Genomic DNA, 16,378 nt, shown 5'->3' on the forward strand with positions numbered 1-16,378 from the left:
GAATAAACCCCCCATATCCTCTGCCTGTCGAAAGAGACTACTAAAAGGGGGACCTCACAGGCTCTCAACCTGGGAGGGTGGGTGGGTTGGCGATCACAAGGCCCCTAGCCGAGTCTGACAATGCGTTCACTTACTTGTACCAGGCTCCTTACTTCCACATTTCCCATCCAATCACCCCTGCTCAACTCTTGTTCCCTTCCAACCCCAACAGTATTAGGTTTGCCTAGGGTGTCTTTCATTATTGTGCCATTCATGGCCCTTCTTTATTTTGCCGATACCTTTATTCTTCTACGGGTTGGACATGTTTCCCTTTTTTCCCTTTATTATTGTCTAGTTATACTTCCTCTTTAAACAACAATCCCCACTGCCATCATCTGTTCTCAAATTCTTTCTTCGTCCACTGAATACTGATCAGAATATTTTGGATAACATGACGTTTTTATTTCTTATACCCAGTGAAGTGCTGCTTTTAATATATTTTCTTTTCTTGTAGTATGACAGCATGTATTTAGTCAGTCTGTACCAAGTAAGGAGCGATAAAAGAAAGCGTAAAAAAAAGTGAAGTTAAATATTGTGAGGTAGCTACAAACAGATGTGATGATAATGTGACCAAATGCCACTGATATAACGCCACAAGAAAAAAAAATAAAAAAAATAAAATAAAAAATAAACAGGAAAACTAATGAAATCCGAATTAAATAAATGACAGAAGGGGTGAAATTACAGAAGCAGCTTTTTCTAAACAAAGATACAATATCAATGTGATTATCTGCTAATTAAGTTTTAATTTTTGAAAGTAAAAAATAATTCTGTAATACAAACTTCAGTTCAGTTTTGTTATGCTGGAACTTTAATTGGAACTTTTCTTAACTTGAAGGCTCAGCAAATGTCTACTGATCATTAACAAAGAACAAATTATAAGTGAATATACAAACTGGTGAATAAAATAGCTCCCTCAATCTAAGAGCCTGAATACCATAAATTTTGCCCCAGAAAGTCTAAATCATCTTAAGAAAATAGTATATATTACAAGTACGTGAGCATAAAGAACACAAATTTAAAATGAATTTCATGAGGAAAGATCTTTCCTGTTTTCTATAATGTCTAGATGAAATGTATTTACACTACAATCAAATTAAAATGCAGTAACAGAAAGAATATGGTACTTATCTCTTCAACTTTCCTTAAATTTCTCAATGAGATAACAAATATGTGTAATGTACATACAATGGAATCCATACATAAAGAAACTCAAAAAATACAACAAAATAGCTGTGATGCATCATCATCCTTGTAAATTTTCAAGATGCATATCTATAAATGATAACAGATATTTCAAAAAAATATTTGGGAGGTTTCGACAATTAAACAATAAAACAATACACATTGTGAAACATCACATAAATATTCTAATACTAAGGTGAGAGGTCAACTAATTTCACTCAATTCCAGACTGAGGTCAGGTAGTATTCTTTTAAACTTTGTTTAAATTCCTCTATTATTTCATTCATGTCATAGCTTCAGTACATATATATAAAAAAACCAACAACAATATATCACTGAAGAATGTCTTCCTTTTAAAAATTATAGTTTTTATAGTAAATATTTTTTTGCTACATGAAAGCACGGTTGATATGGAACACCTATTATAATATAAATTTCAGAAATTTTTCAGTGTGCAAAAGTTTAAAAAAGAATTTAGATAGTACTTTTTTTGACTGTAGTACAATTTTAATAGAAAATATATTACATAATACTGTACAATCATTTCCATGCTTGTTTTAATGCTTTCCTTGATGCTAACTTTCTTGTAATGTAAGAAGCAGCAGTGAGTCCCAAAAGAACAGCTGTTATCAAGAAGTGATCAAAGTCTTCCTTCAAAACATCAAAAGTCTTTGATGGTGTAACACGGGTATAAAACAAATCTGAAATGAATGACAAAGATTATATTTTTCACAGGCATAGTCAAAGCTAAATAAAAACCACACAATACACAGTATATAAACATATATACATGTTATGTGATAATGAATAAACTAATTGGAGGAGAAGTGAAAGAGAGAGAGAGAGAGAAGTTATCCCAGGGGAGTATTCAGACAGTCACAGGCTCCTAGAGACCAACCTAAATTATAAGGTTGCACGTACATAAAGTTAAAAAAAAAATAATTTAAGCCTTTCAAAACCTGGTAACATAACAGTTATAAAGAAACGAAATACAAAGTGCAAATGAGAAACGGAACTTGTTTAAAACCATCTTACCATTTTAGTTAACTGAACGGTAGAAATTTGTGGTAAAACTGGAGGAAGAGTAAAGGAGAAGAAAACTAGTTGGTGGAATGCTTCTTGCTAGTTGCTTTACATCGCACCGACACAGATAGGTCTTATGGCGACGATGGGACAGGAAAGGGCTAGGAGTGGGAAGGAAGCGGCCGTGGCCTTAATTAAGGTACAGCCCCAGCATTTGCCTGGTGTAAAAATGGGAAACCACGGAAAACCATTTTCAGGGCTGCCGACAGTGGGGTTCGAACCTACTATCTCCCAAATACTGGATACTGTGCAGGTTATAAATTTCATTTTCTTTGTCCATATTGAAGATCTACTTGTGATACAAATTCTTATAATTTTGTTAATTACCACCTATTCAATACAATAAAAACGTAGTACAAACTTACATATATATTAACAAAATTATAAGAATTTGTATCACATACTGGATACTGGCCGCACTTAAGCGACTGCAGCTATCGAGCTCGGTAGTTGTTGGAATGAAAAAGGCTATTAAGGAGAAATATAGCAAAGAAGAACAAGGGTGCTGAAAAACAAAAACAAAGTCAAGGGATCAATCCACATGTAAAAAAAAAAAAAAAACCTTGAACAAAAATACACACTGGAAACTAGGTACTGGTAAAATGAATTGTGAGCAAGACATTTACAACACAACTAGAAGAGTACTTTTATGGAAACCAGTAAATGTTATATGGATTATTGAAAAGTAGATCAGAGAGAGAGGATAATTAAAGCAATAGAAACAGAAGATGGGACCAATCTTAGGAACATAAAAAAGAGATGAAGACTTATTTATTCTGACAAGCTACTGAATGAGGGGAAAGAACAAAATTAGGTCCGTGACTTTATTGAACCTGAGGAAAAGAGAGTCCTATTACATGAGCAGAAACAGAAAGTGTCCTAAAACTGATGAAAGAAAGAAAGTCACCAGAAGTAGATAGACTGTCAGCAGACATAATAAAAGCAGCAGGAATACATGGTATGCAGCGGCTACAGTGAACACTAAGAGTGCTATGGAAAGATAATAAAATACCATATGACTGGAAGAAAGGGCTGATTACACCATTTTTTAAGAAAGTAAGTAGGAGGATGTGCAACTATAGAGAGATTACCCTGCTGTCACAATGCCTTAAGATAACGGAAAAGATCTTAGAGAAGAGACTAAGAGCAATTATAGAACACTAGTTTGAAGAGCAATATGATTTCAGATGCAACAGAGGGACAATAGATCTCATTACTGCCATCAGACAGATAATAGAAATGTACAGGAAAATGAGCAGAGATCTAACTGTTGTGCTCTTGGACTCGGATAAAGCTTATGACACAGTGACGAGAAGTAAAATCTGTGAGAGCCCAGACTAACTTTCTTCAGTTTATCACAGTTATTTCTGGGTTTGCTGGAGCCACCCATGCTCATTTTGGTTTTAGCCAGGGTTTAAGTTGAATGCTCTTCCTGATGCCATGTGATTTTTGAGATGAAAATCTCAACCCATGATTGACCGGGATTTGAATTTTAGCCTCTGGGTGGGAAGCCAGCAACTAAGCCACTGAACTAATCATGGCCCCAGGGCTTACACAAACTCAAGGGTGCAAAATCTCTATTTCAGAAGATTCAAATGTTGTATGAAGGTTGTGAGAACAGTATGCAAGTGGGAAATGACAGATTGGAATGGTCTCTAATTAAGAGTACAACAGGGCAGTTTATTGTCCCCACTACTCTTCATCATGCTCATGGATATAATTATGAAGGAAGATCCTAGAGATTTGCATGCATTTGTTTTTGCTGATAATGTTGCCATCTGGGGGGGAGAATGGAGGTACAGAGGAATTGGAACGTTAGAGCAGCAAGTTTAGATAATACAACTATGAGCAAGCAAAAGACAGTCACAGACAGTTTCTGAAACATAGAAATTAATTCTTATGAACCCAAAACTTCAAAAGCTAGAGCTCTCCCCAAAATCCACAAGGCCCACATTCCTATGAGACCTATAATTAATTGTAGACCCAGTCAAATTTACACACTCACAAAATTTGTTAAAATTTTTTAAGTAACCATAAAACATTCTTGCTTAGTAAGTCAATCAAAAATTCTATTCAGCTTTGTAAGATCATGAAAAATCTTGAAATTGCTTCATACCATACCCTTGCTTCCTTTGACATAACTAACATGTATCCAAGTACTGCTATAAAAGAGCTATTATCAACAACAATATAAGACAGCACAATAATTTAGGCACACTTGTAATAGAAGAGTTCATAAATATATTAGAATTTATTTTGAATAATAATTATTGCACATTTAACAACACTATTTATGAACAACATGGTCCCCCCATTCGGCCTCAGGGATCTTGGCTGAGATTTATATTGATCACCTCGAATATGTGAGTATTAACAACATAAAAAACATTGTATGTTGGCTGAGGTTTGTCAATGATATCCTTGTGGTACTGGATGAACGATCCACTAACAGCAAAATGACATTGATGTCGCTAAATGTTTTGGACCCTTACAATATCTAGACAACTTTTATTTCATCAATATACAGTAGAAGTCCGCAATAGCGAATACGGCATATAACGATAACGCCGTTATAGCGACAATATATCTCTGTCCCTTCAAAATTCCTATATTAAACTATGTGTCGTCCTTCGGTTACAGCGAGAGACCTATCACTGACGCATCCGTTATTACGAGCGATTAAGTGCGCGCGATTTTTCCGTTCCCGATATTTATGCACCCCAGCGATTATATTGCATGCGATCGATTACCTTCGGTATCGTTTCCTCCCTATGTCCACTAGCGAGTTTTCTCGTCAACATTCGAAGGCGATGTCGGAGTTGATTAGTAGTACCCGTCGACTGCTGTTCCGTAAAGAAAATTCGAAATGAAAGGGGACAATTTCGCAATAAATGCGTAAATAACGTGTCCGGTAACGGTTGTTAACTCGTTAAAAGTAAGGGCTGACTAAATGGCCGCTTAATTTTAAGGCTAAATACTGCAATTTAGTAAGAATGGGATACACCTCGAGATATGGTAGAGTGCATAATTGATTTCAGAGGTTAGTTTCTATTTTATCGCGTCTGGATAAATTACGGAAAAGCTATTATGAACATTTATAGCGAGAAGGTTATCATTTCTCTACTGGCGCTTGAAGTGTGCTTTCATCTTACGTATAATACGGATAAGTTAGGATACGTGACGCTGTTTGAATAAGAAAACTGAAACATTGGCTACAAAATGCGATCGATCATCTTCGGTACGGTATAGTTTTCTCACTATGTACATTGAAAGAGGATAACACATTTTCGTAATAAATGCGTAAATAACGTGGCCGATAGCAGTTGTTAACTCGTTAAAAATAAAGGCTGTGGTAAACGATCCTTTACTTTTAAAGTTACATACGGAAATTACCGTAAGTAAGAATGTGACACACCTCAAGATATGGCAGAGTACATCACTGATTTCACAGGATAGTTCATATCTTCTCGCGCCTAGTTAAATTTCGGAAAGGCTATTTACATGTAAATTTTTAGCGAGGAGGTTATCATTTTTCTACATGTGTTTCAAATATGTTTTCATGTTACATATACGGTCAGGTTAGGTGACGCCGTTTGAAGAAGAAAACTGAAGCGTTTGCCACAGAAACCTCTGAAGTGATACCGTATTTCTCCGAATCCAAGACGACGTTTTTTTTCCCTCTCAGAATCAGTAAGTTAATGGATACCACTGGCAACTACCGCGGTAACTACGCTGCTTCTTTTCACCACCGCACGCGCACCCACACACAAAACTCGTTGACAATAAACGACCGCCTCTTTATCATGCATAGCTAGCCGCGACAACCGGTTGTACAGTGCCTGTGTGTAACGTCACTGGATCTCGGGAAATAGTGAAGAGAGAATGACGTTCTATTAGCCTCTACCAAAACGTTTCTCAAATCTGCAGAATGGCATCAAAACATGGGAGCCTTCGAATTCTTAGACAGGCCGGCTGCTCAGTGGCAGACTTATAACGCGTCTATTGTACTTGACGCTTAGTAAAATTAAGTTTTATAGACAGCAGGAATATTTTCGTGATGGATAGTCGTATTGTAAAGATCCGTGGAAAAGGTATTGCCGGCAAATTTTCAAACGGTTCTCGTCGATGTTATGATACCACTTTTAAGTTAATGGTTATTAAACACTCGGAAATGTAAAGTAATTGTGCAGCCGCAAGAAAATACGGCATAGGCCTAACTAAAGCCAATATTTGGCGTTAGCGTGAAGACAAAGAGCTAAAAAAAATGCGTACTGTACAAAAAATGCATTCAGTGGTGCGCAACAAGAACGCTTTAAAGAAGTCTAAGATGAAATTGTGAGGTATGTGCACGAAAATCGCAAGGGCGGAATGGCCATACCGTGACGCATTAAACTCGTTCGTTGACTTTCAACGTCCGCGATTAGGCCTATACAGTACATCGCTAGGCGGCAAGTGAGACGTGCGCGCAGCGGTAGCCGGTTATATCTGACGCTGAGTAAAAGTAACAGTTTTATAGACAGCAAGAATAATTTCCTGATGGATCGTCGTATTGTAGAGCCGCATGGAATACGTATTGCCGGCAAATTTTTAACGGGTCCTCTTCGGTATTATTATACCAATTATAAGTTAGTGGTCGTTAAACCCGCGGAAATAAAGAATAATTTGTGCAGCCGCAAAAAAATACGGCATGACGAAAGCCAATGTTCGGCGTCTAAAAATAGTCTGAAATGCGTAGGCCTACTGTACAACAAAGGCATTCATATGATTTTACAAAATACTTTTGAGCCTGATTTAAATTTTTTGAAGGAAAAAGTGGGGTTCGTGTTGGATTCGTAGAAATACGATACTATATATTTTTCAGAATGAAATTAAACATACACTTTCACATAGTATTGGATTTCGAAAAATAAAAAGTAAGCCGTAGTGTGTATCATCTGCGGAAACGCAAGTTTTGAACAAACCGATTGCCGTTACATACCAAATTTTAATGTGTATGGATTTCCCCCGACTTTTATACAAAACCGGATATAACGACAATCCACTATAGCGAGTACATTTCTCGTCGTTGTGAATTCTCGCTATAACGGACTACTTCTGTATTTAAAAAACCTACACAGACTTCCACCAGCACAGGGGTAAACTCCACACATCCCAGCTCACGTAAGAAAGTAACTTACCACAGTATGATTAATAGAGCTTTCAACATTCCCATGGCTCAATCTGATCTTATACAGAATTAAACATAATCTGCACTACAGCTCTAAGTAATAGTTTCAGTCTCCACTACAACAGCCTCAATTAACAAAACCAAACACAAATTTAAATCCAATCTCAGAGAATCAAAGCCACAACAAAAGTTTGCTACTTTCTCTTTCAATAATACTAGCACTCATCATATTACTAATCGTTTTAAGTTGTTTAACATTCATGTACCATTTAGAACCATTAACAATTATTTCTGTGTTTTTTTCCATAATTCCAATTCTATAAATATCACCAGCATTTTGGAAATTCAGGCATATATAGACTAAAATGCTCTGACTGCAAAACCACCTATGGAGGTCAGACTGGGATAAATTTTAATGTATGTTACCTCGAACATGTCATTGCAATAAAACATAGTAAATTTTCTGCTATGGGTTAACATGTCAAAGGTTTTGATCATCATTTCACCAATATTCATCAGGATTTGCATACAATTAGCTTCAATAAGAAAGGCCCCCTTCTTAACATTACTTAAGAGTGCTTCATATCTCTTGACAAGCTTACTAATCCTACCTTTAATATCAATATCTGGAAAAAAAAAGAAAAGGAAAAAACAAACAATAATATTCATTTTGAGTCTATAATTCCAATAATTACCAACTATTATGATAAGAAATTCAACAACCATCACATCAATAATTGTCCACATGCATCTTGCAAATCCCCCCCACCCCCCTCTCTCACTCCACTTCCCCTTCCTACCACTTCCTCTCATCTTGAGTCAGAAACTCAATCAACCTCTTAAAACATTACCAGCTGTTAACCCGCTGCAAAAACTCCTATTGGAACACCAAGGGGTAAGCCAATTACACTCTCTAATTTTCTTTATTTCCATCTTTCTCTCAGCTTTCCTAAGCTAAGTCCCATTTATTTTGTCTCTTTCTAGATATCCTATCACATGTATCATTCCGGGCACTGATCGATATGACTGTATCTTTTCACGTAACAACTAGGATATCCCCTTTAAGAATTTTCCGCTCAGCAATAAATTGGACGTCACCACAACCTTGGATAAAAATATAAGACTACAGCTACACAAAGAACCTCCATAATCAAATAGTGTCAATCAGACACACAAATCTTATGTGCATAACCGCATTTTCTAAGTTTATACGTTCATACAGAAATAACAGCCTATATGTTCAGTATGGTGTTTCAAGTTGAAGTGGTCATCACTTTATTTTAATTTTAGGCATTAAGATTTTAAGTCAATATATTGCTAATAATATTATGGACTATATACTTAACTTTTAGAATCATTAACTCCATTGATTGTACATACTATTCTCTTCCTCAATGTGTTTTTTTATTATAGGATTTTCACATTCACTATTGACTTTTTTTAAATGGACAATTCACCTTCACGTTTTAGATATCTATGTACTCATTTCTTGGTTGTGCTTTTATCCTGTCAATTGCTTAATAAGTTGAAGATCATCATTACACTGATCGAAACTACGTAGTACTAAGACAAAAATTCTGCTTGAGTTAATTTTAATTATCTCAAATATAATGTATGGTTAGATGGATCTGAACTTATATTTTTGTAATAAAGTCATATCCATCAATATGGGTCTTAACATGAAAATTATTGTCTATACAAAGGGCACTAGGAAAGTTTTGCAATGTGAGTGAACGCTTTAGACTTTTTCAAAATAATTTCTACCACACTCAATACACTTCTCCATACGTCAAAACCAGTCACTGAACCAGCTCTGCCACTTTTCTTCGGTTACATTTTCACACTCTTGATCCCATGCTGCCAGAAACTCCTCATCGGATGAAAAACGCCGCCCTTTCAGCTTTATCTTCACTTCTGGGAAGAGTGCGAAGTCACATGGGGCAAGATCAGGACTGTATGGAGGGTGATCAAGCACAGTCAACCCTGATCTGGCAAGAAAATCCATTGTTATATTAGCACAATATGCTGGAGCATTGTCGTGATGCAAAGAGCAAGTGTTGAGCCATGACCTTGGATGGAGCTGCTTTAGAGCCTGGATGACCTGAGGCAGACAAGTCTCACTGTACCACTTTGCAGTAACTGTCCTTTGTGTTTCTAGCACAACCCGAGTCAGGATGCCCAGGTTAGTGAAGAATACTGCAATCATCCTTTTCTTCAATGACCTTGACTTTCACACAGTCACAGGAGTACCCTCATCTTCAAATAGCCACACCTTGTTCTGGGATTTTGTTGGGATATCGTAATAATAAAGCTAAGTTTCGTCACCTGTAATGATGCTATTGACGTTACGCGAAGTCCCATTTTCAAACTGTTTTAGCATTTCTCTGCACCATTTTACTCGATGTGCCCTTTGTTCCTCTGAAAGTGAATGGGGCACCCAAAGGGAACAAACCTTTCTAACATGGAGTTGGTCATGTAGAACTGAATGAGTAGCTTATGCAGGGATGTGGAGGGTTTCTTCTACCTGCCGATATGTCAACCGTCACTCTTGCTGCAACATTTTCCTCACAACTTCAATGTTTTCCTCAGTCACTGATTCAGACGGTCGCACAGAATGAGGATCGTCTTCAACCCCAAAATTTTCCCTCTGGAACTCTTTGTACCAGCAGAAAATTGTTGTCCGACGTGGGCAGTCTTTCCCCAGCACAGGAGTCATTTCCTCCAGGCACTGGTCAACAGTTAATCCACGAGCAAAATTGTAGGGGATAATTGCGCGATATTCACCTTAGATCACACTGACATCTCAACTTGCTTTCAATCCCACTGCTTGGTAACAACTGGTGTGAAGGTCGTGACCTTAGACCACATTGACATCTTAACTTGCTTTCAATCCCACTGCTTGGTAACAACTGGTGTGAAGGTCGCGCCTTGCTGTCTTCTAGACCGGTTTTCACCCCTCTTTTCATACCTTACCATAACAGGGATGTCCAGTCAACCGTTTTTGCGTAATGCAAAACTTCCCGTGCCCTTCGTACATAAGGCACTTAGGTTTCGGAACCAGTGATAATTTGGCTTAGAAATGCATTACCACCATTGCTGTACTGCTCAAGGAAAGTCAAAACACTGGTTTTGTGCACCTCCATCAGCATCCTCGGAACTCAGCGTTAGCACAACTTCTGATAATTTAAGCGTCCCACCACAAAATCATAAAGCATCTATTTTCCCGAACCTTTGCATCAAATTTCTGCACCACGTCTTCAGTAATAACAGACAGTCCACTACTACACTTCTTGTTGCTGACACCAGTACAGCCTTCTTTAAATGCTCTAACCCATTTTCTTACCAATCCTTTGCTCATAGTTTGTTCTCCATACAATTCACTAATCTGCCAATCAATTTCAACAGCTTTCAAGTTTTTTGCATTTAGAAAATGACAGTGACACTCAGCGGGACTGTTTATTGTCAGAGGCATTTTCAATGCACTCAAACAAATGTAAATATGGATGAATGCTTTTGTAATTGTGTTTTTGGCTAGCCTACAGAGGTACTTATTGAGCATGCATGCGCCGAACGATGACTGAAGCACTGCAGGGCCCATATTTAAAAACGGAACCTACTCTTAAAAAAAAAGCTTTGTATATATTCTTACAGAAAGACAGAAAAAGGGTGTGAATTACAGAAACATTTTTACAATTAATCCTGTCAGGACAATGACTACCAAGTACATAGAGGGTGGATACCAAATAATTTACTATAGTGTTCTGAATCCTTGTGGTCATCTGTAATTTCAGGCAGATTAATAATTATTTAAAAAATAACTATAGCTGTATGTATGTATGTTCAGTCCGTCAGCGATGCTGCTAGTGGGATCCTCAACAGCTCTGCCATCAGCTGTCATAGGTGGCCTAGGCAACACTGAAGAGGCGTACTAGGGAAATGAGGAATGAGGTAGTTTACTGTTGCTTTCCTCACCAAGCCAGAGTTGCTATTACATATCAGTCTGCCAAGCCCACTGAAATGCATACACCAACCGACTCTATGAGCAACATTTTCATACCATTCATAGCAGGGACTGGCTGCATAAGGATTGGCGTTACTAGCATCGCTCATACCTCAGTCACTTTCATATTGTCAAAGCCAAGGATAAGATAGACACAGATCTCTGAAAGTAACAAAATTGCTCTAGCCTATACCAGAAGACATAGTGCACTGTAAACACTAGGTCCTGCCAGCAAAGGCAATTATTATAGTTAGGTCCTATTAATGTGTTCTGATATGGAATTGCACCATGAGCTGCCCGGATACTTTCTTGAATGATTACTTTTAGGATTTATATTACCTGTTAATTATGTATGAAGTGATTTTCTGTAGATTTCTTTATTGTGACATTGATTGATATTGCATGAACTATTGTGCAGTTTTAGAGTAATTGTTGTGTGTTTAATTTCAAGTTTTAGTTTTAGATTATTTTGTTTCACGTGGAACTTTCTCCTTGTTGCAGCCTTGATTATCTGGGAAGTAGCTGATACTTTCAAATAAACATTCACAGTAACATCAAATAAATAATAAAAATACGCAGTAACTGTATGTACTGATGTGTCATGTAATAGATACTGTGTACACTATTCCAACTGTCATTGGGACATAGTGAACCTGAAAACTGTGGATTCAACACTAATCTTGGTCATTCTTCTGAGCCCCATGCCGATGGAGGCTGGACTTGAACTTAATCAGCATTCAGAATGTCACAATTCATTTAAGCAACCCCGAAAAGTATGGATTCTACATTAACCCGCGAGTGGTCGCTAGCCGAATTGTAACACGAGTGGTCGCACGTGAGACTTTCTCTCACATTAAACTTCATTTAAAATAAATATATCTTCCACAATTTTGTGGGACATAAGAGTGAAATGAATTACTGGAATGAGATGTAAATTCTGCAATATATATTTTAGATAAAAAACATGAAATGATTAGCCGTATATTACAGAAACAAATTACTACTTGATGGAAATTAGTCATTAGTTCCGTCACATGTCAGTATGTAACATTGACAGGAGTGCCGGGCTGAATGGCTTAGACGGTTAAGGCGCTGGCTCTCTGAGCCCAAGTTGGCAGGTTTGATCCTGACTCAGTCCGGTGGTATTTTAAGGTGCTCAGATACATCAGCCATGTAAAAACTCCTGTGGGACAAAATTCTGGCATCTCGGCATCCTAAAAAGTAGCTATTGGAACGTAAAACCAATAGTATTGTTATTAATATAGAACTTTCTGACAGTCTCAATACAAATGCAAGAATAAAGTACAATAGGTCCTCTCTCTAACATCTGCAGACTCATTTATCAGTAACTGAAAATGGAGAACGTTTCATGCACAAATTAAGTTAAATACTAACACCTAAAATTTCTCTTCTGACTTCAACATAATCCCAACGCCACTGGTCACACGATCAGAGAACCTGTCACACAGGGCGCACAAACTCGCACGAATTCTTGTTCCGACTAGAGGAGAGGATGCCTACCCTTCAAATGTGAATTGCCTTACTCATGACGGTTATAACTCAGCTAGAAGAGGGAACAGTCGCCTCCCTTACATCACTGAGAAGTAAACTCACAATACAAAATAATGTGAGAGAAAATCTCATATAGTGACCATTCGCGGGTTAATACTGGTCGTTCTAAGAATTCTAAGAATCAATTCTACCATCAACTGAAATCAATACTCTCCAACGTGCCCACCATGGATAAATTATTATTACTTGGTGACTTCAATGCTAGGGTGGGTAGAGATAATCGGCTATGTGGTAATGTCATGGACAATCAAGGCATAAGAAACTGTAATGCAAATGGATTACTTCTTCTTAGCCTCTGTGCTGAGCATGAATTCTTCTTATCAGCCGACTCAGAATTTTGGTGTGCCAGAAACCACATACTCGTTTCACAAACCCTTCAAGGAAGAAATTTAATACCTCCAAAATTCAAAATGAAACTGTTGCTAAAGAATTCCAAAATGCCATAACAGAGCAGCTGACTTCCAATCCAATCAATACCAAGGATGTGGAGCTACAATGGGCCACATTTGAAACTATCATCAAAGATTCAGCAGAAAAAACAACTGGCTACGAGAAAAGGAAGAGAAATGGCTGGTTTGATAATAATGAAAACTTTCTGAAACTAATAAGTAAGAAAAGGGAAGCCTACCTATCCCTTACACAGGACCCTTTCTCTGTAGTGAAGAAAGCAAGTTTCCAAGAGCTTAAGATGAAATGTCAGGCTGATAAAAGACAGATGAAAAATGAATGGTGGCAGCGGAAAGCCATGGAACTCCAGACTTTGTCCAATACCAGAGACCTTTGGAATTTCTACGAAAAACTAAAGGAAACTTTTTGGCCCTCTCACTGTTCAACAGGTGCGCTGAAAGCCATTGACAATAACACCATCCTTACAGACAGTCAAAACATATAAAGACGCTGGAAGGAACACTTCAGCCTACTTTTAAATCGAAGCTCAACTGCTGCCGAAGACTTCCTCCAACATGTGCCACAACATCCTCTGCAACTGTGGATGGCAGTCCAACCAACCTTCCATGAATTCACCAAAGCCCTCAAAAGTATGAAACCAAGAAAATCTCCTGGACCAGATAACATCCCTCTAGAACTTATTCGAAGTGGAGGACTATCTTTGAAGACCAGGATTTTCTCCCTAATTCTAGTAATTTGGGAAACATAGAAGGTGCCTGCCGACATAAAAAAGCCACCATGGTAAACATTTTCAAGAAAGGGGATCAAGGTATCTGTGGCAATTATCGTGGCATTTCCCTACTATCCGTAGCAGGAAAAGTTCTGGTAAGGATTTTGTTGAATCGTCTTCATACCGTCTCTGAAATGGTACTCCTTGAGTCTCAATCTGGGTTTCGGGCCTCAAGAGGTACCATTAACATGATTTTTTGTGCTAGACAAATCCAACAGAAATGCAGAGAAGAACAATTCCTGCTTCTTTTAGTATTGTACAATCTGAAAAAGGCCTTGGATTCTGTTCCTAGAGAAGCTATGTGGATGGTATTACGGCGCTCTGGCTGTCCTGACCGTTTTGTAGGCTTAATCCAGGTTCTTCATGATAGAATAGTTGGACGAGTTCTTCACCAGAATTATATATCAGAAGAATTTCCTATCACAAATGAGCTTAAGCAAGGCTGCGTGCTTGCCCCCACCCTTTTCGCCCTGTACTTGGCAGCCATGCTTTATGAGACTTTTACTATCGACCATGTAGGTGTGGAAATTAAGTTTCGGTATGATGGCAGACTGTTCAACCAAAACCAGGCTCCGTTCTCAGAGATTGACTCATAATACTCGGATAATGGAGCTTCAATATGCTGATGACAATGCAACATCTGCCCATACACCCGAGGAGCTTCAAACATCCATCAACTGTTTTAATCCCTCAGCATCGCAGCCGTTTAAAGAGCTTCCTACCCTGCAGCTGGATGAGATTTTAACTACACGCGACTGAAATACATTGAGTCACTTCAAGCGTTACTACAAGTGTAAGAGTAGCCCGATATTCATGAAATTTGGAATTCCTTATGATAGAACTATGTACATGCAGATAATTACATAATTGTTTCACATTTTCTTAGTAATTTAGTTTGATGTGATAAGAGTTTGAAGCACTCTTCGAGACAGAGACCCAAGTCACACTCCTGGCAGCAGTACACCGACGTCTTCTTTTTGCCGTGTTTTGAACATACAATATGTCTCTGAGGTTTGGATTTCTCACTCTTGGGTGCTAATTTCCTGACAAAATGTCTTTCCTGCAACCTTGGAACTGTATTATCTGATGCGCGCTGGCCTTGAATATTTCGTTCCCTGCCCGAGCGAGCGTATTTTGTAAACAAACCTTCCATCAGCTGAACCCGATAAGATAACTGCTCACTGTTTGTCCCTGTGACTTGTCTGAATATTATTAGAGAATTCAGGAATCGGAATCCACTGTTGAAAACTTCCCTTTGAGCTATATAATTATCCATAATCTCCCACATGAAATTTCCAAGTACTGGTTCCTCCCCATCGTCACTCTCATCATTTACCACTGCATCCGCTACAGCCACATCATATGTTTCATTATCACTGCTACTCATACTGCCACTACTTCCGACTAAACTTTAACCCTGAATTATACAATACAGTATTTCAAGCACGTTACTGTCAGGCAAACCACGGCTGGAGCTAGCCATTGAGCGTGGCGCATCACACGGGCTGATGAAGCTGCAGCGAGACCGAAAAGAGGAGGATGAAACTGAATGAGGGGAATATCATTTATGACGAAAAAACCATCTCGATACATATTTCAGATAAAAGGTCGAGACATCGTCTTTCAAACAAGATATATACCATGAACAACTGGTTCTCGTATCGTACGACAGAAAGCAGCACTAACTTATGCCTACACAGTGCGCTCGTGGAGAGTTACGAACATTTTACAAGCTGAGAAATAAAGACAAATATAATAAATAAACCGCACTCTTAATGTAAAATTAGAGCAAAGAACATCACGCGAAAAGACAAACTTCTCAGAATATCATTTCTTTACTTTATTCTTTGGGAAAAAATGAAGCAAACAGACTTTTTAAAAAGCAGAGATTAGTGCTCAGACTTACTTGACAAATACTTATCCTTGCAAAAACGACTTCATTTTAACGATTTTCAATTCTTATTTACAGCACTGATAAACCCGAAAATGTCTTTTTGGAAACAAAACAATTTGCATATCCATAACTCAAAAAGTCTTCGCACTATAGCCATAAATGCGAAACCATGTATGGGTCTATACCACGTATAGAGGTCGGCGGCTACGGAAGAAAAGAGGGTCTGTACCACGTATAGAGGTTGGCGCTGACGGGTTAAGG

General features: G+C 38.0%; 1 protein-coding gene across 2 annotated transcripts in view; it reads right to left on the reverse strand.

Annotated features, from left to right (window-relative positions):
- Nucleotides 1-1,151: 1,151 nt before the first annotated feature.
- EMC1 (ER membrane protein complex subunit 1) overlaps nt 1,152-16,378 on the reverse strand; it is a 219,765-nt gene continuing 204,538 nt past the window's right edge. For both annotated transcript variants that reach the window (XM_067148931.2, XM_067148925.2), the window contains one exon: nt 1,152-1,925. In XM_067148931.2, the coding sequence (XP_067005032.2) occupies nt 1,765-1,925 (161 nt within the window). In that variant the 3' untranslated portion in view covers nt 1,152-1,764. The remainder of the gene's footprint in view (nt 1,926-16,378) is intronic.

Source organism: Anabrus simplex, chromosome 1 (genome assembly GCF_040414725.1).
Source record: "Anabrus simplex isolate iqAnaSimp1 chromosome 1, ASM4041472v1, whole genome shotgun sequence".
Taxonomy (NCBI): domain Eukaryota; kingdom Metazoa; phylum Arthropoda; class Insecta; order Orthoptera; family Tettigoniidae; genus Anabrus; species Anabrus simplex.